We start from the raw sequence: 25,340 nt of genomic DNA, 5'->3' as shown, positions 1-25,340 counted from the left end.
TATATCATCAATATAAATAATTTTCTTTTTAAAAAACGAATTAGTCTGTAACAATATGTTTATACATAATAAATATATACATAATAAACGAATTACAGACTAATTCGTTTTTTTATAAGAAAATTATTTATATTGATGAAGCTATATATATATATATATAATATCAGCTTTTAGATTTTGCAAGAGAGTGTGCCACAAGTACATCTTCCTACTTCATTTTGGAATCAAAAAATTGCAAAAACTGTTGTACGCCACAATAACTTTGTCACATTTACAACATTGATACATGCAAACAGTTATGTGTAATCCTAGTGTTTTCCAGAACTTTATCAGTGCAGATGACTAGTATTTTAAGTAGAGTCAACTACCGAAGGTTGATTTCTGTGGCAGGAAGTGTTTAGACTCCTGAATAACTGCATTACAGAGGCTAATCAGCCCTCTTGAACCGCTATTGAACTCTTTCACATATTCAGCTTGAGGAGCTGCACTGATTTCCTCAGTGCCAGGTATGAGTCTGCGTTCCCATCTCTGAAATCAGCGCTTCTTTAGCTCGGCTCTTCTATTAGTTGGAAAAATAGAGGAGAGTGACACTTTTTTTTTTAGAAAACGCAGCTAGATGACTCCACAGGAAGCCCGCCCTGACACAAAGACAGAGAGAATACTGACGTCTGTTGTGTTCTAGTGTATTCAGGCAGGACAGCAGAAAGCACACTGAGAGGAGTTCAACTGCGCTCTGAATTCAATCCCGTGAAAGGCCCCGTGCCGCAGCAGAGTCTGCTTTGAGTGCATCTGTAGAGTCGCGGTTCAAAAGGTTCCGAAATGAGAAGACAGAGGAGTGATGCGGGACTCAATTATTAATCAGTGAGCATTGATTCGTTCCGTGCGTTAATGCAAAAAAGAAACTGAATGGCTCGTTTTCAACCAATACATTTCATCCTGTATTAATGAATGGAATAATCAATTGCTTTTCAGATAAATTGAGAGATTGAAGCATTGCCAGGCAGTAACCGTAGCATTGAAAACCCCCACGCTGGGAGAAGAACCGCACCACAACAATATCGTGTTACTTAATCTCAACTTCCGAACCTACAATTATTAAAATAGTATTATGATTTGTAAATAATTTTTCGCAGCTGAAAACTGTGATTATTGGGTTTTTTTTGTTTTTTTATTATTGCTTATTATACTTTTTTTTTATGCAATTTTTGTTTATTTTTGTCTTGTTTTCCAGTAAAAATGTCTAAAGCATCTTAAAACAAGACATATTTATTTTATAAAACTAGGTTTCTTTATCTTATGCCACTTTTTTAAAGTCCTCCTGTAGTCAATTATTGTATCCCTTAAAACTCATCTTTGGTTGACATATTTAAGCCTTATTTGTTTTTGTTTTTTTTATTCTTTATGCATTAAATTACCTTGAATGAACTCTACACCCTTGCCTCATTTAGTATACGCTGTTCTATGAATATGCAAATTAGCCCCGCCTCCACTCACTCACACCAGCTCAGAGATCCACTCGTTGATGATCACATGTTGACGTGATTGGTTACAAGGTAGTTAGTGACGTCAGAAATCAAAATCAAAATACTGGTTAAGATTTTTTTTCTTCTCAAAGTACTCTTTCGGATTGGTACGGGTGGACTGTTTGGATTGGTACGGGTGGACTGTTTGGATTGGTACGGGTGGGCTGATTTGACAGTAAACGTTTTAGGACTACTGATCATAGAATGAAAGTTTCTCTGACTGACATCCTGTTTCATCCTGTTTCAGACACTTATGTAAAGCTGACTCTACTGAACTCAATGGGTCAGGAGATGTCCAAGTGCAAGACATCGATTTGCCGCGGCCAGCCCAACCCCACCTACAAGGAGACCTTTGTGTTCCAAGTAGCTCTGTTCCAGCTCTCTGATGTCACGCTCATCTTGTCGGTCTACAACAAGCGCAGCATGAAACGGAAGGAGATGATTGGCTGGATCTCTCTGGGGCTGAACAGCTCTGGGGAGGAGGAGCTAACACACTGGACTCAGATGAAGGAATCGAAGGGACAACAGGTGTGTCGATGGCATAGTCTTTTGGAGTCCTAGAATGTCAGTAAGTGACGACAACGATATGTGTAATGGGGTGGGGGGACCAAGAGCAGGCCAGGCCCTCGAACGGTCCCAAACCGACAGAGCTGGCCCCCACTGCAGTGCATTATGAGAAACGCGAGCAGTTCTGGGGATGTAATCTGCTTTCCTTCCCAATGCATTGCAGAAAATGGGTTAGAGAAATTATGAAATCAGGGTTAGATGTCACACCGTTAATGGAGGAAACACTAATAAAACAGAGTTTTATGTTTATTTGGATATTTATTTGAATATTTTCTGACTTGACGATGTTAAGATAGTTGTAATGTTTCTAAAGGGGTTTTAGGCACAGTAAGAGAGAAATAATAAATGAATATATGTGTGAGTGTGAGATCCAGGCATGAAAGATCTGCAAAGATGAGGCGAGTTAAAATGTCTTCGCTCAGATGATAAACTGGCATCCTGAGATTACATTGCATTGACCTTAAAGCACGAGTAAAATTACTGTCCGGTTGACTACTGTATATGCCATTCTGAGGCAATTTTAATGGATACTCTGACAGATGTGCAGTATCTATATGAATGGCTGGCTTTCCTTGACATGTGATCAGTTTGTCTAGATCTCATTCGAATACATGATGTGGTTCATTCCACTTTGAAATCTACTATCAGAGTGCCAATCCAGACTTCACTACATACAGCCTGTCATCCGGCTGTCATTTATATGTCAGCTATTTTATTCCACTCATTCTAAATGTAACACCTTGCAATCAGACACACGCCACAAAATAGAATAGATAATAGAAAAATATTCTTTTCATTCTCAATATGAACAGCCAATAAGTAGCCTATAGAACTTTTCATGTATTAACAAGGCCTATACATTTCTAAGGAAACACCTTATAATATTGATTTAATATAATACATATTTAATATGATAATACCTTATTTATAAAAATATGAGATATAAAATATATTAAATTATTTGTTAACTTGTACCGTCATGATATGGAACACATATTTTTAGTTTTATATCTATTTATTTTATATACATGAAAACCTTGTAAAATAGAGGCATTTATTAATTTATTTCAGTTTACCAGCAAATAGGTAAGCTAAGTGAACCGCTTTCATATTTAAACTATATATTATAGAAGAAAGCCCTTACAATAAAGTAATATAATGCAAATTCATATTTGGTCATGTTGACCAAAATGCTTTCACCACTGTAAAGAACTGTTCACACCAAGAATATCTAAAAAGATAAGTATAATGATAATTATAGTTCCAGATATGGACGACATGTTCTGTTCATTATAAACGATATTCAGCCGATACAGTAGATTCAGACAGCGATATGAAATGGTGATGAAGGCTGCATGTCTCGTATGCATTGACCCTTAATCTGAAGCGATGCTGTGTGCTTTATGAACATGTTCATGTGGTTATGTCGCTTGCCGCTTAAATTGTTAAAGTTAAAGTTGGGTGGATTCTGATTGGCTGTCAATGTTTTTATAATTTTTAGGCTAGGAAAAAAATCTGATTCCAACAATATCGTCCCTCTGTGTTGTTATCGTCCACACTGTTGACTCGTTGAGTGAGAACAGTAATTCAAACATAATAGTCATAGTTATAGTCCTTGGTGTGAACAGGCCTTAAGTCCTGTCTAATACAGTAAACTCTTTGTTGACTTAGCTGACTTCGGCTGGTACCAAATCAATGTCCTAGACACGCCAATGTTTGAGTTTTGACAAATGGGGTTAAAAAATGCAGAACAATGTGCAAATGCATCATCAGCTCTTACTTTGACTTTAGAGCCACGAGACCTTACAAAACCATTTTTTTTAGAAGTTGCTAACATGTGGTGAAATGAAGAGTGCATTACATTAAGTTAACGCCATACTTAAACAACAGACTGTTCCCTCGTATCTTTTGTATTGAATTTGTGTGATCTTACGATCCTGAATGTTGAATTTTAGTACCTGAGAGACTCAACAATCAGTTCTGCAACACTAGAGATACAAACTGCCAGTGTTCTGGCTGAATGTCCTGTAGAGGACCAGTATGAAACTGTGAGGATGTTTAAAGAACATGATGATGAGGAGGCTTCTCAGCGCTTTTGCTCTGTCTTTTCAAGTGTCCTGATCTCTGTGCGGTCAACCTGTGAAATCTGTCTTGAACTAGTTTCTTTCCTTTCTCGAGCGATGGTCAAACTCACTCAGTGATTGTTACGTACTGTAAACAGCACATAGATTTTGCTGATCTATTTTTGTATCTATATATTTGAGAAAATGGACTCTCTTGGTAAATGTATGAAGCTCTGTGAGCAGTATGGAGTTGTAGACTTTGTTCTACTTTCACAGTTCAGTTGATATTTGGTACTATTTGGTTAAAAGAACTGTTTTATTAGTGAATGTGTTACTCATTCAATGTGCCGTTTCGAAATATGACAACATAAATGTTTTAAAAAACTTATCTTCCCTGTTACAGTTGCAGGTTGATAGAAAAAAGTGTGAAAGAAGAGGGTGTCGTTTGTGTGATGTTGCATACTGTTATATGTATGCTTAGCTCTGTTGATGTCGTCATTTCAGGTGATGATGTATGAACCTGTTTGCTCCCGAAAAAAGAGAGAAGAAAATGGTCAGCAATGGCAAGTAGCTCAACTCTGAGCTGGTATGTTTTGTAAGACCTGAATTAAGCACATTTTTAGGGCACATAATGGAGTCATGAAACACATCTTGTGAAAGAGTCAGACTGTAACGGTCTTCAGAGAGTCACAACTGGACAATATCTTCCTCAAAACGCACAGCTGGGCTGATCTTTCTCTCTCACGCTGGGAGATGTTCTCAGTTTCTTCTTGGCAAACTGAGTAGATAGTCCCAAATTTGTATTTTACCATTCTGTCAACCGTTAAGCCTGAGAAAATGCCACAGCTGTCAAAATTGCGATGACATGAAACAGAACAATGTTGAAATGTAGGATGTTAAATGCGTTATGACTAGAAAACAGCTGTGTCACAAACTGACATAAAGAGGCTGTTATGTCTCAATTGTGACAGTTTTATGAGTAGCTTGGAATACTGTTGCCTTCTGCAGATATGGCTTCCAAATTATTTTCCCACTATACTGTAAATGAGAATCTGACTGTACCCGCAGTCCCTTCGGCTCAACCCTGCCAGTAGCTTCAGACCTGTCCATCTTTAAAGGGACATTTTGTTGTTGTTAATGCACTCTCGTGTTGTTCTAACCTTGCGTTATTCCATGAAACACAAATTGAGATGTTAGGGAGAATGTCCAAGCTGTACTTTTCCACACAACAAACATTCTTTCAAGGTCCTGATTTCTTCTATGTCAGAATATAACTTTTGTGCTATTTTCCAAGTGTTTCCAAGAAATTATATAGTAGTTTGTATGGAACAGACCAAATTTTTTAAAAGTCATTGTTTACTGATAAACTTTTTTTTATTGAATAAAAGCACAAATGACATTTGAGAGTTCTGACTGAAGGGAAGATTATCAGTGGATATTGGCTTAAATTATTAACTGTTCTACACACAAATCTGTCACATTACCATTCAAAAGTTTGAGGTCATTGTGATTTTTTAAAATGTTTTTGACAGAAGTCTCTTATGCTGTATTATGCTCCATCTTATGCTCTCAAGGCTCTAGGTATTTGATCAAAAATAGAGTAAAAACTGTAATATTGTGAAATATTAATTCAATTTAAAATACTTGTTTTCTATTTTAATACATTTTAAAATGTAATTTATTCATGTGACCGTAAAGTTGAATTTTCAGCATCATTGTTCCAGTCTTAAGTGTCACATGATCCTTTAGAAATCCTTCAAATATACTGATTTGGTGCAGACGGAACATGTCATATTATTATCAAAAGTTTTTGAAGAAACTGATACTTTTTTTTAGGGTTTCTGTGATGAACAAAAAGTTTAAAAAAATAGCATTTGCTTGAAATAAATTTTGTTGTATCGATGTACAGTAAAATGATTTGCTGTAACTTTTGATCAATTTAACGAATCCTTGCTGAGTAATAGCATTAATTTCTTAAAACCAAACAAACAAACAAAAAATGTACTGACCCCAAACTTTAACAATAGTGTTTGTCTTTAAAATATAGAACATAGAACAAATTTGTGTTCATTTTATATCATGGCAGTCATTATGGGTAGAATCTCCAAGTTGTTATTTTGTATAAAATATCATATTTGACTGAAATACAAAAAAAGAAATATGGGGTCTGAACAACATGAGGGTGAATACGACAGCATTTTCATTTTACTAGGAACTGGAAAATTGTATATAATTCTAGAATTTTCAAACCTAGCCTGAACAGACACTGGAATGCAAAGCAAACGCTCTGCTGTGTCTTTACAGCTTGACAGATGAAACGGCATTTTCTCTTATAATGTTTAATGTGTGTGGATGAGTCCTACCAGTGCCTGATGAAAGCTCACAGCTGTCACAGCTCCTCTCCCATAAGGCTTTTCCACAGCTCTGCAGAAGGCTGTGAGTGAGAAGACGACAGACCGGTGATGGTCATTAAGAACCCATCTTATTCTAACTCAGTGACAGAGGTTCTGTTCAATTTACAGAACTAAACACCAGCATAAAAAATGGTTAGGATTTCTTGCACATGAAGCACACTCTCCCTGTGTTCTCTCTCTGTGTCCCAACATGATTCAGGTGTAACATGCCACCAACACCTTCAACTTTCACAAGGTGTGTTCCAACTAAAACCAGTTTTAAACAATCTATACGTGTTCTGAACATTGTGTATGTGTTTCAGATTCTTTTTATTTAGCTTTTTCACTTTATTCTCAAAATGCTTTAAATTAATTGCCTATATACCCACCGATTCAGTCGGTGCCTTACTTTTCTCTGGAGAATGTTTTTATGATGTTTTTGAAACGTTGCAGCATTCCTATACAGCGATGTCACCTTGTGTATTCATACTTCTGTACAACCGCTGTAGTTTGATTTGTAAATGAAGTCTTACATGATACATTAAAAGATACATTTGTATGTGATTCTGTTTTGAAAAGAATTGCGTGCGTGCGTGCGTGCGTGTGCGTGTGTGCGTGTGTGTGTGTGTGTTGGAGACCTTTACCCTATCTCTGTCTGTTTGTTTTATTACATCAATGAATGTGTGATTGTCTCAAGTATAGGATTTCATTTTAGGTTTTAATTTGTCTTAATTACAGTGTCTTATGAAATATAATGAGCATGAGATAAGTTAGGCTCAAGTAGAGTACCATTTATGCTTGGACACATATAGGACACATTTTTAATTCTCTTCTCACAGTTCTCCTTATAAGCTTGGCACAGCAGTTTATTTCACATCCAAAATGCACTAAAAACCATTGTACCAAAACAGTTCATATGTGTGTAGGTGTTTAGCTAATGGGTTTGATAGATTTGTGGAGGGTTTTAAGATTTCGAGTATATTTCAGTATGTTATTGCTGTAGAAATGTAGCTAATTGTTGTCTTATTCAGTTTTGTATTATGTTATGTTTTGTACTCAAAGGGATAGTTTACCCAAAAATGGAAATGTCATAATTTCCTCACCCTCAAGTTGTTCCAAACCTGTATGAATTTATTTCTTCTGTCTTCACAAAAGAGCTTCCGTGACTTCAATAGGATGGAAAGAAAATACTATGGAAGTCAATGGGGTCCATTAACTGTTTGGTTGCCGACATTCTTTAAAATATCTTCTTTTGTGTTCAGCAGAGGGAAAATCATACAGGTTTGAAACAACTTGAGGGTGAGTAAATGAAGACAACATTATCAACTATCCCTTTAATGTAATAGTTTTTAACAGAGGATGTAAACATGCAAATTGGCCTGTCTGTACGTTTTGGCACTGGTTGTGTCTAAGTGAGAAAACAATTAATGTAATTTGGAAAAAAGGGAGTCAGTGAAAGCATTTTCTGCCAAAGCAATGATAAATAATACAAGTATTGAGAATTGTTTTGTCCTATAATGGTTTATTTCTAGTGTACTTCTATTTTCTTTATTTTAGAATACAAAATATAATAGCAATGTTAGGAAATAGCTATAATTCAAGTTAGGGAATTATATAGCAAAAACTATTTGTAGCTTTTTTTTTAGCCCTATAAAATCAGAAGGAAATTATATGAATAACACTGATGTAGAAGTACCTAACTCTGATTGTTAGCCTAAATTCGACAGAAACTGTAAACTTGTCCTTCAAATCTAATTGGTTGATTGGAATGTTGTTCCAGAATCAACAAAGATTCAGGAACATGTTGTACTTTGTGAAATCAGGTTCTGGTAAGAGGACAACAAGAAGAAGAAAAAAATGGGGGGAAACTACACCTCCATGTGGTGCAATGTTACGATACAGCGTGTGAGCAAAAATCCAGTTGTTTGACTGTTGAATAACTGTTTTGGAAACATTAGTGTCAAAAGACAAATTGCTATCTAGATGATGAAATTCTGTGACTCAGTTTAGAGGAGGAGACAGAAAAGTTGCATTTGATTTAAGAGGGTATTTACCTCACATACATTTACTATCATACCAATCAATACGTTGATGTAGGCTACCTCTCCTGTCATATGCACTTTGGATGCTCATAAATAAGTAGACATGACACGTCACAACCCTACTAAGTGCTTGTCTGCGTGAGGGGAGTGTGTTTTGAAGGGCCCATTAAACTTTCAGTTTTATCCTGAAGGAAAGAGCTCTCTACAGAGTGCTTAAACATGGACAGCAGCTCCCTGCAAGTCAATATTTATTCCCGCTGCTTGGCTGGAGTGAATAAAGAGAAATCTGAACTCTGTGACCTTACTACTGTAATGTAGCAGAAACCGAACCATACTGTAAGATTAGAGGGCGAATGAATAGTCATCAAAACAAGTGTAAGTGTCTAAAGATATTAATTCATAAATCAAAAAGTGTCCTCTACTGCTGAAATAAGAGCAGGAATAAATAGAAATAAATGTTTTCTAAAATATGGTCCTGCCTATTACAATCAATTCACCTTTACTGCATACTAAAGGACAGGGAGAGAGATTCACTATAAAAGTGCTGGTACATTAAACCACAATGCATGGTTTCCATTTATTTAAAAGATGCCGTTTCTCTCTGGAGCTCCCAGTCACCTGGAAAAGTACTTCAACACAGGGCTGCTTTTCACACAAGAAAAAAAATTACGGACTCTGGCACAGAAGTGCATGTCTGCTTCTAACTAGAAACAGGGTGTGTTTTTTTGGAACCTGGAGTCAGACAGTTAAAGAAAACTGAGCAAGAAAAAAAGCTTTTGTGTGTCTGTGTGTGTCTTGTTCTTGTAAAGGTTTTTTTATTTTTTTTAAAGGCCTCAAATATATAGTAAAATCTCCTAGCTGTGATGACGGTCATTTGTAAATCAATAAATAAAATAATGATAATAAAACAATAAATAATTAAATTAAAATCTAAACTTGCCAAATTAGTCTGTTTAGGGTTGTTTAAAAAAAAAAAAGTATTCACAAATAAAACTTCTGATGGTCATTTGTAAAAGCCTAATTAAAATAATAATAACAAATAAATAAATACAAATATATAAAAATAAAAAAATCTAGTGCGTCTATAGAGTAGGCTGTTTAGTGTGGTAGCTGATTATAATCAGCTAATGTAAACAAACAGGGGTGGGTAGGTGGGCGTGTGTGTGTGTGTGCCATATTTGCCAATAAACTCTAAAAATCATGGAAAGTCTATTGGAGACCTTTACACTAAGTGTACAAGTTTGTGCATGTGAGAGGATATGAGTGATGGAGGGACCGTAGCCTACTATCGCAGCCAAATAAACAAAAATCGGCACGACTTCCAAAAAGAACCAAAAATCGGCGTTCACTCCACCACTTCTACAGGGAACACCGGAGAAAAGCGCTCAGGAGCGCGGCTGGAAAATACCGACCGCCGCTCCTGAAAAGGGAAATGTCTAACAGATGATTGGCCACGTGCCCGCCCGCTCCACTTATGCTGCGCGCTCCCGTGCGCAAGTTAACGCAGCTCCTCTGACCAAAACCAGACACACACACACCGAAGAAGCAGGACGAGACTGCTGGGACAGGACGAGACTGATCCTGAGGGAAAAAGCTGCTGCTGTTTATTCCGAGGAATGGGGCGACGCTGCTCGTGTCCACTGACGTTAACGAGCCCAGTTCAAAGCAAACACTGCAACGTCGCACCGTCTACCGGTGAGGTGAGGTCACTGAGGCACAAAGCAGAGCGACCTGCGCGAGTGTGGACACAGCGGAGATTCCTTCACATCACAGCGGCTTTGTTCATGCGCTGACTGACTGCTTGGCTTTGGATGGTATATTTTCCGTCGAACCCTATCGATTATTGTAAGCCAGAGAGTCGCGCGCTGATGGATCGTGGATAAGTAGTTATTGATGAACACAGCGGGACTACAGAAGCGGAACCCAGAGGAGAAAAACAGAGCGAGTCCGTAACGACACATCTGAGTGCGCTTCATATAACAACACATATTTGACAGCCATCACCATAGTAAAAGGTAAGCCTGGGTAATATCTATTGAACATATTGATCGGTTATCAGAGTTCCGCGCCACCAGTCTCCGCGGAGGCAGACAGATATGGCACAGTGCCAACGCAGATTAACTACACTTATGATCTCTGAAGTGTGTGTTACAACTATTTCGTTCAAGCACCCTAGAGTGGACACAGTCTACTGCGTTATGGGAAGTTGTACAAGGAAATATTAGCCTAAATGTATAACTATGCACAAGGCAAAGTGTATAGTAAACACCCGTTTGCCTTCAATTTATATTAAATGGTCCTGCAGTGATAAATATATTATATTATTATAAATATTATTTTAAGTCTATAATATAGGCTAAGCTATATATTTAGCCAAAAAATATATTAAAACATATATAAAAAATATTATTGAGATAAACCAATTTGCAACATTTACTGCAATCAGACTTTGAATCTCTAAAGAAGCTAATGACAGTGAGGTCACACACACAATGTTCCTTTCACACATTAAAACACTTAATCTCTCTCTCTCTGTGTGTGTGTGTGTGTGTGTGTGTGTGTGTGTGTGTGTGTAAGGGTGTGTGTAAGGGTGCCAGAATTCTGTTACTGCTTGATTCCCTTAGAAGGAGATGAAGTGTACAACATGAAAGCACAATACCTTTATAGATGGGCGCAGAGTGTGTATATCTGTCCTCATGAATGCACAATTACTGCTGCACAGGAAAATCGTGCATTGGTGTCTGCGTAGTGTAAGGCAATTGAACATCTGTGTGTAAGGCTATTGTTGTTGTTGTGCAACAGAGAGAGACGCTATTGTGCGTGGCTGAGATGGTATGTGTGTGTGAGTGGGATTATTTCTTGCTTCATTATCAGCAATGGGTTCACTGCGATGGCTGTGGCATCTGTTCCTGGTGCCGGGGGGCAAGAGTGTGTGTGTTTGTGTGCATGTGGGTATTCCCCCTGAGATCACTGTGCCAGTTTAAGAGTGTCTGGCATACTGCCACGCATTGATCCCTCGATCTACAGCAGGCACAAAGGAAAACCCACGCAATCGTTTACCGCCTGTGGTTCTCATCAGTCCATTCCAGTCATTTGTGTCTGCGCACAGTGAGGATTTACTTCAAGAGACTTCTGAGGAGTCTGCGGGCTGCTCATAATCATCTAAAACTTTAACCAGGGCAGTTTCAGAAAACTGTGGTTTGGGAGGGACGTGGCACATCCTGTGCAGATAATTTTCCTGTCAAACTGACTCATTCAAAGGCTCACCTCATTCAAACACCCACAAAAGAAACTGTAGATCAACATTAGATATTGAACGTGGTGAAAACTGTACTGTCATCAAATTAGGTACAAACATATTCTCCACAGTCAGGTTTTTGGATAGTCGCGCTACACTCTTCATCTCTCTGTCCAGGTATATGAATTAGCACATTACACCTGCATTCATAAGTTTGGGTTCAGTAAATACTTTTATTCAGCAAGGACGCACTGTAAAAATTATTGTGATTAAAAGACTGTAAAAATGCTACAGTGAAAAACATTTAATTGGTTAACAGAAAGTTTCCGTACCATATACGGTAAATAACTGTGATAGATCTAACAGTACATTTAATGTAATTTTACAGTTAAAATACCGTTACATTTTTACCGTACAGTTTTTTGGAAGTGAAAAAGTCATTGTATAATTTACGGTGAAAAAACGTAAATTGACAAAACCGATATTAATATTTCAATAGGTCGGTAAATTAGCAGTCAGTTAGTGAAATACAGTTTATTACTGTAAATTTAAGTCTGTAAAACCTAAGATGTTGCTACCGTATTTTTTACGGTACATTTCTGATAACCTTTATTTAACCAGGTAGGCACATAGAGGACTCATTGTCATTAAAAACATTAATAACCACAGCTGCCAGTGTTTTGCCATAAATTGAATGGATTTTTTTTACAGTGCACATTACATTGATCAAAAGTGACAAAGCTATTTATAATCTTAATAAAGATGTTATTTTTTAACTTTCTATTAGGGCTGTCAAAAGATTAATCGCGATTAATCGCATCCAAAATAAAAGTTTGTGTTTCCATAATGTGTACTGTGTATAATTATTTTTATATATAAAAACACAGACAATCATGTATATATTTAAGAAAAATTGGTTATATTTATATATAATATCAATTATATAAATGTATATACAGTATATAAATGCAATTATTCCTTAAATATATACATGAATGTGTGTGTATTTATACATAATGATTCTACACAGTACACACACATATATTATGGAAACACAAACTTTTATTTTGGATGCGATTAATCGCGATTAATCTTTTGACAGCCCTACTTTCTATACATAAATTATTCCAGAATTTATTTTATTACGGTTACCACAAAAATATTATTTTTATCATTAAAATAGAAAAGAGTTTAATTTACAGTACAATAGAAACCCTATTTTAAATTCTAATAATATTCAAAAATGTTAAATAAACTGTATTTTTGATCAAATAAATGCAGCCTTGGTCAGCATAAAATATTATTTTACTCATTGCTGAATAATATGCAGAGTTAGTTTTTCATCCATTGTATAGGCTTAATAATATTAACGATAATTAAACAATGCATTGATGTTTTGAGTGTAAATTCATAAGACAAAAAAATAGGAAACACTCATACACTTTCAATAGACCAAAAAAAAACGTTGCGTCCCTGGCCAAAAATAGTTGCGGTAGGATGGCATAAATCGGTAAAAATGTGTAACAACAGATAATGTCAGAGATGTCCGTTCAACTTTCATTTTGGAACTATATTTCAACCATGACGGGAAGTGTCGGAGGGACGTCTTTTCAACGGTCATTAAACATCCAAATGTTTGCTGAGTCTCTAAAGTTTCTGTCTGAACACAAATCACAGTCATCACAACAAAAATAAATCAGAGCCCACCATGATGTAAAAGTCATGCTCATTTGAACGATGTGATTACCCGTCCCCTTTGAGTACACAGAGAGCACGTGCTGCCCTCCCTCTGTCTCAAACACACACACACACACACACACACTGCCTCGGCAGGGATGCATGGGTAGCCAGAACATTCCTTCAGCACTGATGTGGCGTTGTGTCAACACGATCATGTTACAGCACTAACCTCACACACGCATACGCTCACACACATGGCTTTTGGCTGGAGTTGATATAACTTTTCTCCTATTTTACCTGTCTGTTACACTCTTCGCTTGCAGTGCAGACATGGTAGAACTTTTTTCTCTCTTGCTTTGAGTTGGATGTAACCTAGACAAGCTGAGCAGCCACAGAGCTTTTGGCAGGCGGGATGGGTGTTCCTACCTCTCTTTTTTTCCACTTTCATTTTTCCCCCCCTCTTTCGCTCTTTCTTTGTATGTGTGTGTGCCAGACATGTTTGGATGGATGTTTTACCTCCTCGACTGGGTGTTGCCTACATTTTCTGTCTGTGTGTGTGAGAATTAAAGAGACTACCTAATGACCTAGATTACAGACTGCAGGATGTGTTCAGATCCCCAACTCAACATTTCGATTCTTAAATAAACCTCCTCTGTCTCGCTGATAGATTCAGGTCATGGAAAGCTTTAACCCAAACTGTTGAATGGAAGTCAAGCACACACATGGTTTAAATGCTTCCAGCGCCTCGACGGAAAACAGTTTCTGAGCAGATGGGTGATAGTTCCTGGAGAGATGTGCAAGTGTGTGTGTAATAGCCGCACGGTTGGCAAAGTCTCGCTGCGGTCTTTTCACCTTATGGTACATTGGGGCGTCACCGCAGCAGGGTGTGTTTCACACATTACTGTGTGACTCTTTGTAGTCAATTTGGTTTCTGCATGTGTGTGCATGAACTAAAGAAGTCGTTCATAAATCATAAATCACGTTCTAACTTCTAAACCTTTTTTTCTGCTGTGGACAAATTTCTAAAAAGCACAATAAAAGTCTCCTAGTTTGCGTTCTAAGTCATAAGAGAGCTTTTTGGTTGAACAAATTCTTTAATGTTATATATACACTTGGTGTGTATTTTTCATTCTGAATATGGTTCTCACTAGAAAGTCAAATTTTTGCCTCTGTGAACATGTGCGCAGTTTAACCTCTATATTTTGTCATAAATAACATCTTTGACCTTGAGTGTTTATATCAGTTACTCATGTTTCTCATAAATCATGTGTCTGTTTCTGGGTCAGGCTGTGTGGGCAGACTGTGGCGTTGATGATGACTCTTTAGATCTGTGCATGTGCCAATGTGTCTCTGCTACACAGACCAAGAACAAGTTTGCGGTCGACTTTCGCTGGAGTTCTAGAACGATCTGTCAGCCTGGTGTTCCAGAGAGCAGAGCAGAATATGAGCTGATGCCTGAAGGTGTTCTCGTAACCTGATTAATTGTGCAGCGTTTTGATGTCTTATGTCTGTTCTGTCTCTCTTTCTTGCTTACTTTCTACTGACAAGGCAATTTGGAAATTGTTTAAATAATTTCAAAGGAATACATTTTCTGGAAGACTAACCACCCAGTAAGACTATTGTTCTTAATAAGCTACAAAAGAAGTGCATGTCCCAAGAAGTTAGCTAAATCTGACAAAACATACCTTTGGGGGCATTAGAGGATGTTCTCAAGTGGGGGGAATGATACATAATTGAATATATTTAAGTAACATTTTATATAATTATTTATATACCGTAAATGCAATTATTGAAATATTAATTGTAATTAAATATATATCACCACTCAAAGAGGTGATTTTTTTATATATATATATACTTTGGGGTTAGTAAGAGTAAAAAAAAAAAAACTTTTATTCAGCAAGGATGCATTAAATTGGCAATAAAGACATTTATAATGTTACAAAAAAAAATATATTTCAAATGAATGCTGGGTTGTTTTTTTCCCAACTATGCTGGGTATTCAAAGAATCCTGTAAAAACATATTAAAAAAACATTAAGCAGAATAATTATTTTCAATATTTATCAAGAAGTATTTTTTTGAGCACCAAATCAGAAAATAAATCATAAAAATGTTTTCTGAAGGATCATGTGACAATGAAGACTGGACTAATGGCTGATAAAAAACAGCTTTTTTTTATCAAATTTGAGCTTTTTTTTATTAAATAAATGCAGCCTTGGTTAGCATAAGATACTTTTTATATATATATAAAAAAAAAGCATAAAAAGTTTGGAAATATATTTTTGGAAATACAATTTTTTTCAGAATTATTTGATGAATAGAATCTTCAATGAACACCACTTATTAAAAAATGATCTTAATAAATTGTTTTATTAAATTTATTAAAGCATTAAAACATTTAGTAACATTATAAATGTATTTACTGTTGAATTTAATGCATCCTTATAAAAGTATTAATTTCTCTATTTTTTAGTCTTACCAAAAATGTTTGATTTGTATCATTGCTTACACAAAAAAAATGTAAACAGCAAAAACATTGATAATAATAAATGTTTCTTGAGCAACAAATCAGCATATTAGAATAATGTGTGACACTGAAGACTGGAGTAATGATGCTGAAAATTCACCTTTAATCACATGAATAAATCACATTTGACTACCGGTATATTCACAGTTATTTTAAAAATAATAATATTTGAAAATCGAACTGTTTTTACTAATATAAATATATATATACACACACACACACACTCTCTCTCTATTAAGACAGTTAAGTAAATGTGTGAGTGAGCCATAAATAACCCAGTAAAGAGTTAAAAAGTATCATGAGCTTTGGATGTTGTGGTTTTTGTGAGTAAAGCCAAAAACGACATTATCTCAATGGAAACCTGCAATTGTGGTTCTTGCATATGAAAAACCACAACGGCAGAACTGAAAGCTTATCCCTTACATGATTCCTCAGTTTGGATCGCTCATTCTTTCTTTCTTTCTTTTTCCGCTCTCTCTGCTGTTTTTAGCATCAACTGTGTTTTATAATTTGTAGTTTTAGCATCTACTGAGCTTCACAGTTTTAGTACACACTCCCTTCTACCCTGTGATATTTGTGTATGTGTGTGTGTATGACTGATGAGGTGCAAATCCAACAGATCCAGCACCTTTTAATGTTTTCTTCACATGAAAAGGAAAGGGGAAGAAATGGAGAGAGAGAGAGAGAGAGAGAGAGAGAGCGCATAAAAGCACAAAACGAGCAAAGAGACAAAGACAGACAGGCCGTGTGTGTGTGTGTGTGTGTGTGTGTGTGTGTGTGTGTGTGTGTGTGTGTGTGTGTGTGTGTGTGTGTGTGTGTGTGTGTGTGTGTGTGTGTGTGTGTGTGTGTGTGTGTGTGTGTGTGTGTGTGTGTGTGTGTGTGTGTGTGTGTGTGTGTGTGTGTGTGTGTGTGTGTGTGTGTGTGTGTGTGTGTGTGTGTGTGTGTGAGCTCTGCTTCTGTGTCAGCTCTCTGTCTTCTAAAGCGTAAATTCAAAGCAGAGTTGTGGGCGGAATGAGAAACAGGTAACGACAGTACGAGGGAGAGAAGGAGAGCAGGATCTGTTCTGATTAAACACGTCTCTCTCACATGAGCTCAGTGTGATCCAAACCCTGCGGACACAGACTAAAAAGAGGACGGGTTATTACAGCCGAATTAAGCTTACTTGCAAGAGGAACGTTGTTTTTGTCTGTGCGTGCAATTTTTTTTAGAAATTTACACTCTTTTTGTGGGATTTTTACCATTTCAGTTTTAACCGACATTGTATTTACTCATTTATACAGCAGTCAATTTAATTTGTTCATTTAGTGCAATTCATTATTAAAATTGTATTTAAAAATGATTAAAATAAAAAATTATAATGCAATAACATACACCCACTTAATCATGTCCACTAACACGCTATATACGTCTCATAATGAGGAGCTTTTCACACTGGACACATTTTTTTCAATTTTATTTTCAAAGACAATACAAAACATTGGGGGGCCTTTCTCCGTAAATACTGATATATGTGATTAATTTGAATAATTAAGTGACACCATATGGATGAAATGTTTTAATCAGTTGACAGCCCTAATAGTTACAAATAAATATTGTTTGTTGCCATGTGAGAATTTTGTATAGTGATACAGAAAAGCATGCATGGCGAAATAGCAGTTCAATATGTGCCAACTGAACCCACTACATGAGAGTAATAGTGCGTGTGTGAAATTGTCAGTGAAGATTAATGACCTTTGTTGAGGCAGTCATCCAGAACTTTCCCCCTCTCTCTCTCCTGTCACTGTGTGTGTGTGTGGTTGAACAAAATGATTAAAGAGAGATCACACAATAAGATAAGGTATCTGTCTTAGCAGCTTATATTGAATCTTGTTCTCTCTCTATGTCATTATCGGAGAGTTTGAGAGAGTGTGTCTGTGTGGTTTTGCTCTATTAGCTGTTTTAAAGGTTCTCGGTGTGTTTTTCAAATGCCATGTTAATACAATCTTCAAAGATAGAGGAAATAACTAAAGAATGTGAAGTTGCACAGTGTTGTTGGGAGGTTGCTTTCTTTAAAGGGGTTATAATGAGGATTCAAATTTGTCCTGATCTTTTGAGATAAAAGAGTTCATTGTACTATGAAAACATACTGTAACTATTTCAGAAATAAAAACTTGCTCCCCGTTGAGAAATACAAAATATGATGAAAACAATGTAAGTAGTGTAACTAGTGGCTGTTTTGTTTTTTTAGGTCTCTGATCATTTCAATTAAATATTAACAGTATGAGACCATTTCAGCACAGATTGTTTTTTAAAGCTGACATAAATGTAATACAAGCTTTGCAAAGAGGCTGTTTTTGAAGGATTGGACAGTTTAAAAATGTAACAAAAACTAATATGACTTTTTTTGCACACAAAAAAATACTAGAATACTAGAATTAAATTTTACTAAGAAGAAGTGGGCCTCTGGTTTAAAAAGAAATAACAATATTTCAAAGGTTTTTGTTTATACAATGAATGTCAAAGGGGTCCAAAACAACATTGGACTCCACTGACTTTCACTGAACGGGAAAAAAACAATTCTTTGGTGTTTCATAGAAGAAAGAAAGTAATGCAGGTTTGGAATGACATGCATGTGCGCAAATGATGACAGATTTTTCATTTGTGAGAGAACTTTCCCTTTAACATAATGATTTCACTATGTGATGTTTTTTTTTTAGAATTATGTTTATGTGTTTGTTGTTTAGAACTGAGGTGAAACCATGGCTTTGGTCTTATCAAAGAACCCCTTTTGTGAACCCGAGGCTGAAGCACCGCCGTCAATCTACCAACCGATCTGGGAATCTGAACACTGCAGTAAAAGCTGTGTCTCCACCCCCTCACCACCAGGGGGTGACACCCAAGGGCTCAGAGAAGGTTTGAAACTAATCTCATTTCTGAAAATCAGACTACCATGATCAGATGGTGCTCATGATGTTCTGTTCCATTGACGTCTCAAAATCCGTTCATTCCAGTCTTTGATCTAGAAGACGTAGCCTATTAATGAGCCTTCCCATTGTGTCTCCAGAGCCCCACTATAGACGAGTTCCTGATCATGTGATGAATCGTGTGGCCATGTCACGGATCTCTTATTTCAAGAGGAAGTTTGTGGAGGATGAAGAACCTGTACTGAGCTTCAGGAGTTACTGTCACACTGTGAGTCTACAGAATTCTGCATATTTCTACACAACACATCATATGTTTTTCACTTTGGTAAATATATTGTAAAGGTGTGGTCACATTAGTCAAATTGCGATCCATTATCTGTTGTCAATAGTGTAGTTATGTATGAAGCACAACTCACACAGAAGTCACTTTCAAACCAAGCAGCTTTCTTTAAGTTAACGCAGAGAATTTGCATGACCATACTTTAACCCATTGCAAAATCTGCACATGGAAATCTTTCACCCTGGCTTGAAATTATCTTTTGTGTGGATTCCTACTGAATTTTGCCACACACACACAAAAAAAAAAACATTAAACTTAAACACTAAAAAATACTTTAACATTTAGAGTGTTCACACTTGGCAGCTTTGGTTTGATTACAGTTTTTTTCAACTGCTTACACACAAAATCTTTTCATGTCACACAATTTTTGAAATCACTATTTCTCAGCCTTTGACTCAGGTTTCAATTGCATAAAACACTTTTTTCAAAACACTACACACAATTCTCCACCTAAAACACATCTAACAGGCAGTGACTTGCTTTCCTTTTCCAAACACAACCAATCAAAATGCTACACTTATTCACAGCATAACTCACATGCAAACACTAATTGCTTAACTGATCACTAACCAATCACTGCTTTACTGTAGTATAGGCCTATAGGTCAAAGGTCAGATTACCTGTTTTGAACAATGGATGCCAACAATGGACAGAGACCACACACACACAATTGTGATCTTTACTGTATTCTAAAGAATATACTTTTGGTTTACATATGTTTATGGTTTTGTTGTATGCTACTGTATACAACAGTAATGTTTGGCCTAATACATATTTTCTGTTTCTACATTGCATTGGTGTTTACAGTGTACTCGTTCCCTCTCAGTAGATTACTTTCACTGTAGAACATTGTATTGAAATGTAGATATAAGCCTACGAAAAACCAAAGAGCTTTAGATTTAGAACAACAGTGTTTACATGGTATATCCAAAAATGTACTATTATGAAAGAAGTGTTTACCATTTGATGCAAATGCTTCATTCTGACATGTGTTTATGGCATTTTGAATGCAGTGTTACATTTTGAAGGAGATGTGAGGCATTTTGCATTTTGTGTGTGCAGTTTTGGGAATTGTGTGTAGAGTTTTGAAAAAAGGTGACATAGTTTTGAAAACGTGTGTAAGCAGTTGGAAAAAACTGTAAAAACTCTGGTGCGATTGCTCTGTCAGTGCGGTTCAATTGAATAAATGTGAACGCTGCCGTCCAAATCTTGGTGCGCACCAAACAAGCAAACCGAGACTCCTGAAAAGGTGGGTCTCGATCTGCTTCCAAACTAACTCTTGGGTGGGGTCAACTTAAATATGATTGCAACATGGACCAAAGACATCTAAACAAACCAAAAAACAGGATGTGATGTCACAATATGCGACCCTAAAAAAGACAGAATGCTCAGGCATTACGCTACAAGCAACGGAAACGCAGTCTCCTTGTAGCAAATCTTTCGTGTGCAACAGAGGAATTCCTGGCACTGTTTTGACTCCTTTACAGATTTTATAAGCTCTTCACGAGTTCATGTACGCAAAATATATGTCATAAAACCCGTTTTGTTTTTATCTTTAGGTTCTGTCTTAAAAGGGAACTTTTATGCCCCGTTTTACAAGATGTAATATAAGTCTCAGGTGTCCCCAGAATGTGTCTGTTTCAGCTCAAAATACCCCACAGATTTAATATACCATGTTGCAAATGCCCATTTTTGAGTGGAAGGAAAAACATGCTGTTTTCATGCATATATCTTTAAAATTGAAAGCCAATGAGCTGCTGCTCCCCACCCCGCTTTCCAGAAGAGGGTGGAGCCTTTACAGCTCGTGCCTCGGATACTCTGCCAAAAATCAAAACATATGTTTGCTCTATTTCTATATCAGTATAAAGTATGGCACGTCCCGTGAGTTTTAAACTAAGTTCTCTTCCAGGTCGTATTGCGCTTAAACTGTCAAATATACTCAAGGTTATGTCAAAAACAGACAAAATTTAAATAAACAGTCGGTTATGTCTGTGAATGTAAACAGCAAGTAGAGAAATTGCATGTGTATATTATATCTGTATTAAAGTGAAAGCAGCATATACTGTACCTACTGATATGCTATTAATATGAATCACACTACAACATCAACAAAAAAACTGAAAATGAAAATCACTCATTGCTCTTGATTGAATAACTTTAGTAGCTTTAAAGTGCCCCTATTATGGATTTTTGAAAATGACCTTTATGTAGTGTGTAACATAGCTCTAAGTGAATGAAACCATCCTGCAAAATTTTAAATCTGAAAGTGCACCATATAAAGTTATTGTCTTTTAAAAGTATGAGTCGACTCTGAGTCAATGAAATTAATAGTTTTTCAAACGAGTCATAAGCCGTTTCGTCGTGACGTCAAGACAAATCATTAGCATATTGCCCGCCCACTTATTTTTCATACAGGGAGTAGCCAGGAAAAGAAAGAAATTAATAGAGAAGTAAGGAACGGGATAAGAAAAGCAAAAAAGGCGTATAAAGATAAGATAGAGCACAAGTATAGTAGTGGAGATCTTCGGGCAGCTTGGAGGGGAATTAAAGAAATGTCCTCAGTCACCCAGGGAAATGGAGACAATAGGAAACCTATAACAATTGACCGTTCGCAAAACCCCGCCCTCTAACGGTTCTCGTCCAATCCTAGCTCAGCAACTGTAACTAAGGAGAAGGACCTCCGTCAAACATTCCGATTTCAGCAAGATAGTGCAATGATGCGCCTATGGCAGTGAGGTCTGCACGGGCTTAAAACTTGCTGTATTTTATGATTGCTTGCAACTATTATTAAAAAATAGGCTACATGTACAAACACCGTTTCACTACGGCACTGCGGCCCCCACATCAGTCAGCAAACAAGATAAAAAAAGAGAAAAGCACGGACTTACTAACTTAATTACGAAACGTTGATGTGGTTGAACAGGAACACAGTCACAAATTCCTCTGGAACTCAAACATTAAACTTCAAAACAAAGTTCGCGCAGTTGCACAACTATTCACACAAATATATCCTTCTCAGTAGTTTGAGTTATGAATGAAGAGAACAGCATCGAGAGTTGATGGTTTCAGCGCGTCCTCTGATTGCAGTGTGTGACTGAAATAGCGCGCGCGGGAGCACATGCGCAAAACAGTTTTGTAAAATGATATATGATCAAATAAAAATGATTGATATATAATTTTACAAAACTGTTTTGTGCATGTGCTCCCGTGCGCTATTCTATCTATACTTTCTGTCGTGCCCTGGAGGATATGTCTGCTGCATTACTCCAAAACCAATCACTTAATGTATGGATCTCAACCCAGCCATGGCTATGGTTCTCAATTGTTTGACGGGCGTAGTAACAATAACTAAGGGGCGTGGCTTTTGCGAACGGTCAATTATGGGGACAAATGACGCTAATCTCCCGAACGTTTTTAATACTTTCTATTCTCGCTTTGAAAAAAATGACCCTTCTAGAAACGTTACTTGTATAGGAGAAACAATATTGTCTCAAAATTAGGTCACAATCAGTCATGAATGCGTTAGGGACCATCTGAAGAGAGTAAATATAAGGAAGGCACCTGGTCCTGATTTGCTTTGCGGGCGGACACTACGCTATTGTGCTGATCAGCTGAGCAGGTTGTAGGAGACTCCAAAACAACATTAGGAAACTTTAAAATAGCATAATAGGGGCACTTTTATAAGAAACATTTCTTACTTGAATGCTGCTGTTAAATGCTCCGGTGAGGAGATAAACATGGCAGACTGTGTAAAGGCCACTCAGTAGTCCATCAGTAGTCATGGGCGTCACATTGCATAAACTGCAAACGGCTTATTCTGAGACTCTGCTTATGATTTATGGGGATTTTTATATTTATCTTCAAACACCATGTAAAAGTGTTTGTTTTTTTTCATAATAGGTCCCCTTTAAAAATCACATTGTGAACACTAAGTGAACCAGGACTAAATGTATCATTTTCTTTTTTGGTCTGGACCAAAAGAACCAAAAGAACTGAACTACATGTGTGACCACACCTTAGTTAGACATTATTTGGATCAACTCAGCAGTTAGAAAGTTGTATGAAAATACAAAAGCTAAATACATTTTATCAGTCATTTTAAATTAGTTTCTGCTCATAGTGCACTTTTACGCAGATTTTCAGTTTTTTTTATTCAATTCAGTTTTAGTTTTTAGTCACATTTTATTGAACTGTCATATTTTTGCACTGCTAGTTTCATAATAGCGTTTGTTTCCCTAATTTACTGTATATCACTTTATGACACCGCACAATGATCAGCGAACAAAACAAATCAAAACATTTAACCCTTAGATTGGATCCCCACGACACGTAATGAATCATAAAGGTTAACTTGATAACTGACCTTACCTCACTTATAGTGTCGCTCATAGTGTCTTCTGGGCCAGCAGGTGTCACCAGTCCTGGAGGAGCGTGCTAACATTCTCCGTCTCTCTCTGGAGAAGCTGCGTTTCATGGATGACCCCGAGTCCTTCTTGCGGCGGTCTGTGCTCATCAACAACCTTCTCCGGCGTCTCAGAAACGAAATCCTCTTCCAGAGCGACTGGTGTTTCCCATCAGGTCAGACAACCATGCCTTGTCCCCTCCAAACCCCAGCCACGAATACACCACTCCCCCCTCCTGCCCTGCAGCCCTGCATGACGCCGCCCGGGCCGTATCGCAAACGCCTGCGTCTGCTGAGGAGGGAAGGACAGGAGTGCGTCCCAGCCTGCTGCTGTTTATACGCAGCCGGACGTTACCTCCAGCTCCCCCTGTCTGTGTACGAACGGGACGTATACTCCAACTCTCGCCCTTCGTCGTCATCATCATCATCATCGTCATCATCAGTTAGATTTCCACAGCTGCGTGAGGAGGAGGAAGAGGAGGACAGTGATGAAGAAGAGGACTCTGTGTGTCCTATGGTGGCTCTGCGTCAAGCAGAAACCAGAGAGCAGAACAGGACGTGCGATGGACTCCGGCCGCAGAGCCACAGGGATGGCAAGAGCCTGGAAAAAGAGACAGAAAAAGGGAAAGAGAGGGTTAGAGGAGGGGAGGTTTCACAGCGGTGGCTTTCAGACACTATAGGTGCTGGACACCATGGGGCCCTCGCTAGGGCTCACGCCAGGGGGAAATAACAAATGAACACTTGCTGTGGAAACGAAAGAAGAAACTGGTTTCCAGCAGTCTCATAGATCAATTATACAAACCAGAATATCAATGGTCAATGATTTTGAATTTGATTGTGCTTTTTGTACTTCTGGATTACACAACACCACAAATCAAAAGGGACAGCAAATTCACATATTGGTCCGTCTCTTGTGAAAACTACCATACTGTGCCTTAAATGCTCTTTTAAGATTCTCTGTTTGCTGTGTTTGTGGAGTTTGTGGATATTTGTGACTGAACCACAGAGACAGGCACCATGTGAAGTAGGGAAAAAAAGACAATAATAATAATAAAATGTTCAAACATTTAATTTTGTTGATATCATAGGCACTTGAAAATGAAATGCATGACATGGGTTGCTTTCCATGATTATCATCACGTTTACATGCAGTGGATTTTAGCCAGAATGCATGAAGGTGGGCACATTTTTTAGAACAATCATATTCCCTTCAGCGCCCTTAACATTTCAGACATTTACATGTTCAGGAAACAAAACATCCTACTTGAAACTATCACAGATTCCTGTACAGATACCTCAGTGTCATGTTAATCTGTTGTCTTAAGGTCCACTGAGTCAAGTGATTCTTGAAACGAATGAGAGAATCTCCATTCACTATCAAAGTTTTTATTTTTATGCACTTTTTTTTATATTGGTTGTTTATGTGTTTTATCTACATTTATTTTTTTATTTCTAAAAACACAAAATGGGACACCCTCAGACAAGAGCAGAATTTATACTAGCAACAATGCTGGTAGGAAATTAAATGAAATCTTAAACATTGTTCAGGTTTGAATGTGTGTGTGTTTTTGTGAAATGTGTTAAAAGAATAAAGGAATGATCCCGAGCCCACAATGTTCCCTTTATCTCCTTGTGATGTGATTATATCTGGCACACGGCT

At 37.2% G+C, this 25,340-nt stretch overlaps 2 protein-coding genes across 9 annotated transcripts in view; both read left to right on the top strand.

Moving 5' to 3' along the window:
* syt14a (synaptotagmin XIVa) overlaps window positions 1-4,623 on the top strand; it is a gene marked incomplete at its 5' end in the record, with an annotated part of 45,082 nt that extends 40,459 nt beyond the window's left edge. For all 7 annotated transcript variants that reach the window (XM_079635208.1, XM_079635205.1, XM_079635209.1 and 4 more), the window contains one exon: window positions 1,771-4,623. In XM_079635208.1, coding sequence (XP_079491334.1) covers window positions 1,771-2,084 — 314 coding nt within the window. In that variant the 3' untranslated portion in view covers window positions 2,085-4,623. The remainder of the gene's footprint in view (window positions 1-1,770) is intronic.
* A 5,124-nt stretch (window positions 4,624-9,747) lies between these two features.
* sertad4 (SERTA domain containing 4) lies at window positions 9,748-25,340 on the top strand. 2 transcript variants are annotated; one of them, XM_079635173.1, is made up of 4 exons: window positions 9,748-10,603; window positions 18,759-18,927; window positions 19,079-19,206; window positions 23,688-25,340. In XM_079635173.1, the coding sequence occupies exons 2-4, from the start codon at window positions 18,774-18,776 to the stop codon at window positions 24,408-24,410; spliced, it is 1,005 nt and encodes a 334-aa protein (XP_079491299.1). In that variant the 5' UTR covers window positions 9,748-10,603; window positions 18,759-18,773; the 3' UTR covers window positions 24,411-25,340. The 2 variants fall into 2 exon arrangements, with proteins under 2 accessions (XP_079491299.1, XP_079491298.1); XM_079635172.1 differs by having other exon boundaries at window positions 10,117-10,603; window positions 23,685-25,298.

Source organism: Phoxinus phoxinus (assembly GCF_949152265.1).
Source record: "Phoxinus phoxinus genome assembly, chromosome: 14".
Lineage (NCBI taxonomy): Eukaryota > Metazoa > Chordata > Actinopteri > Cypriniformes > Leuciscidae > Phoxinus > Phoxinus phoxinus.
This window is presented reverse-complemented; position numbering and strand designations above follow the sequence as displayed.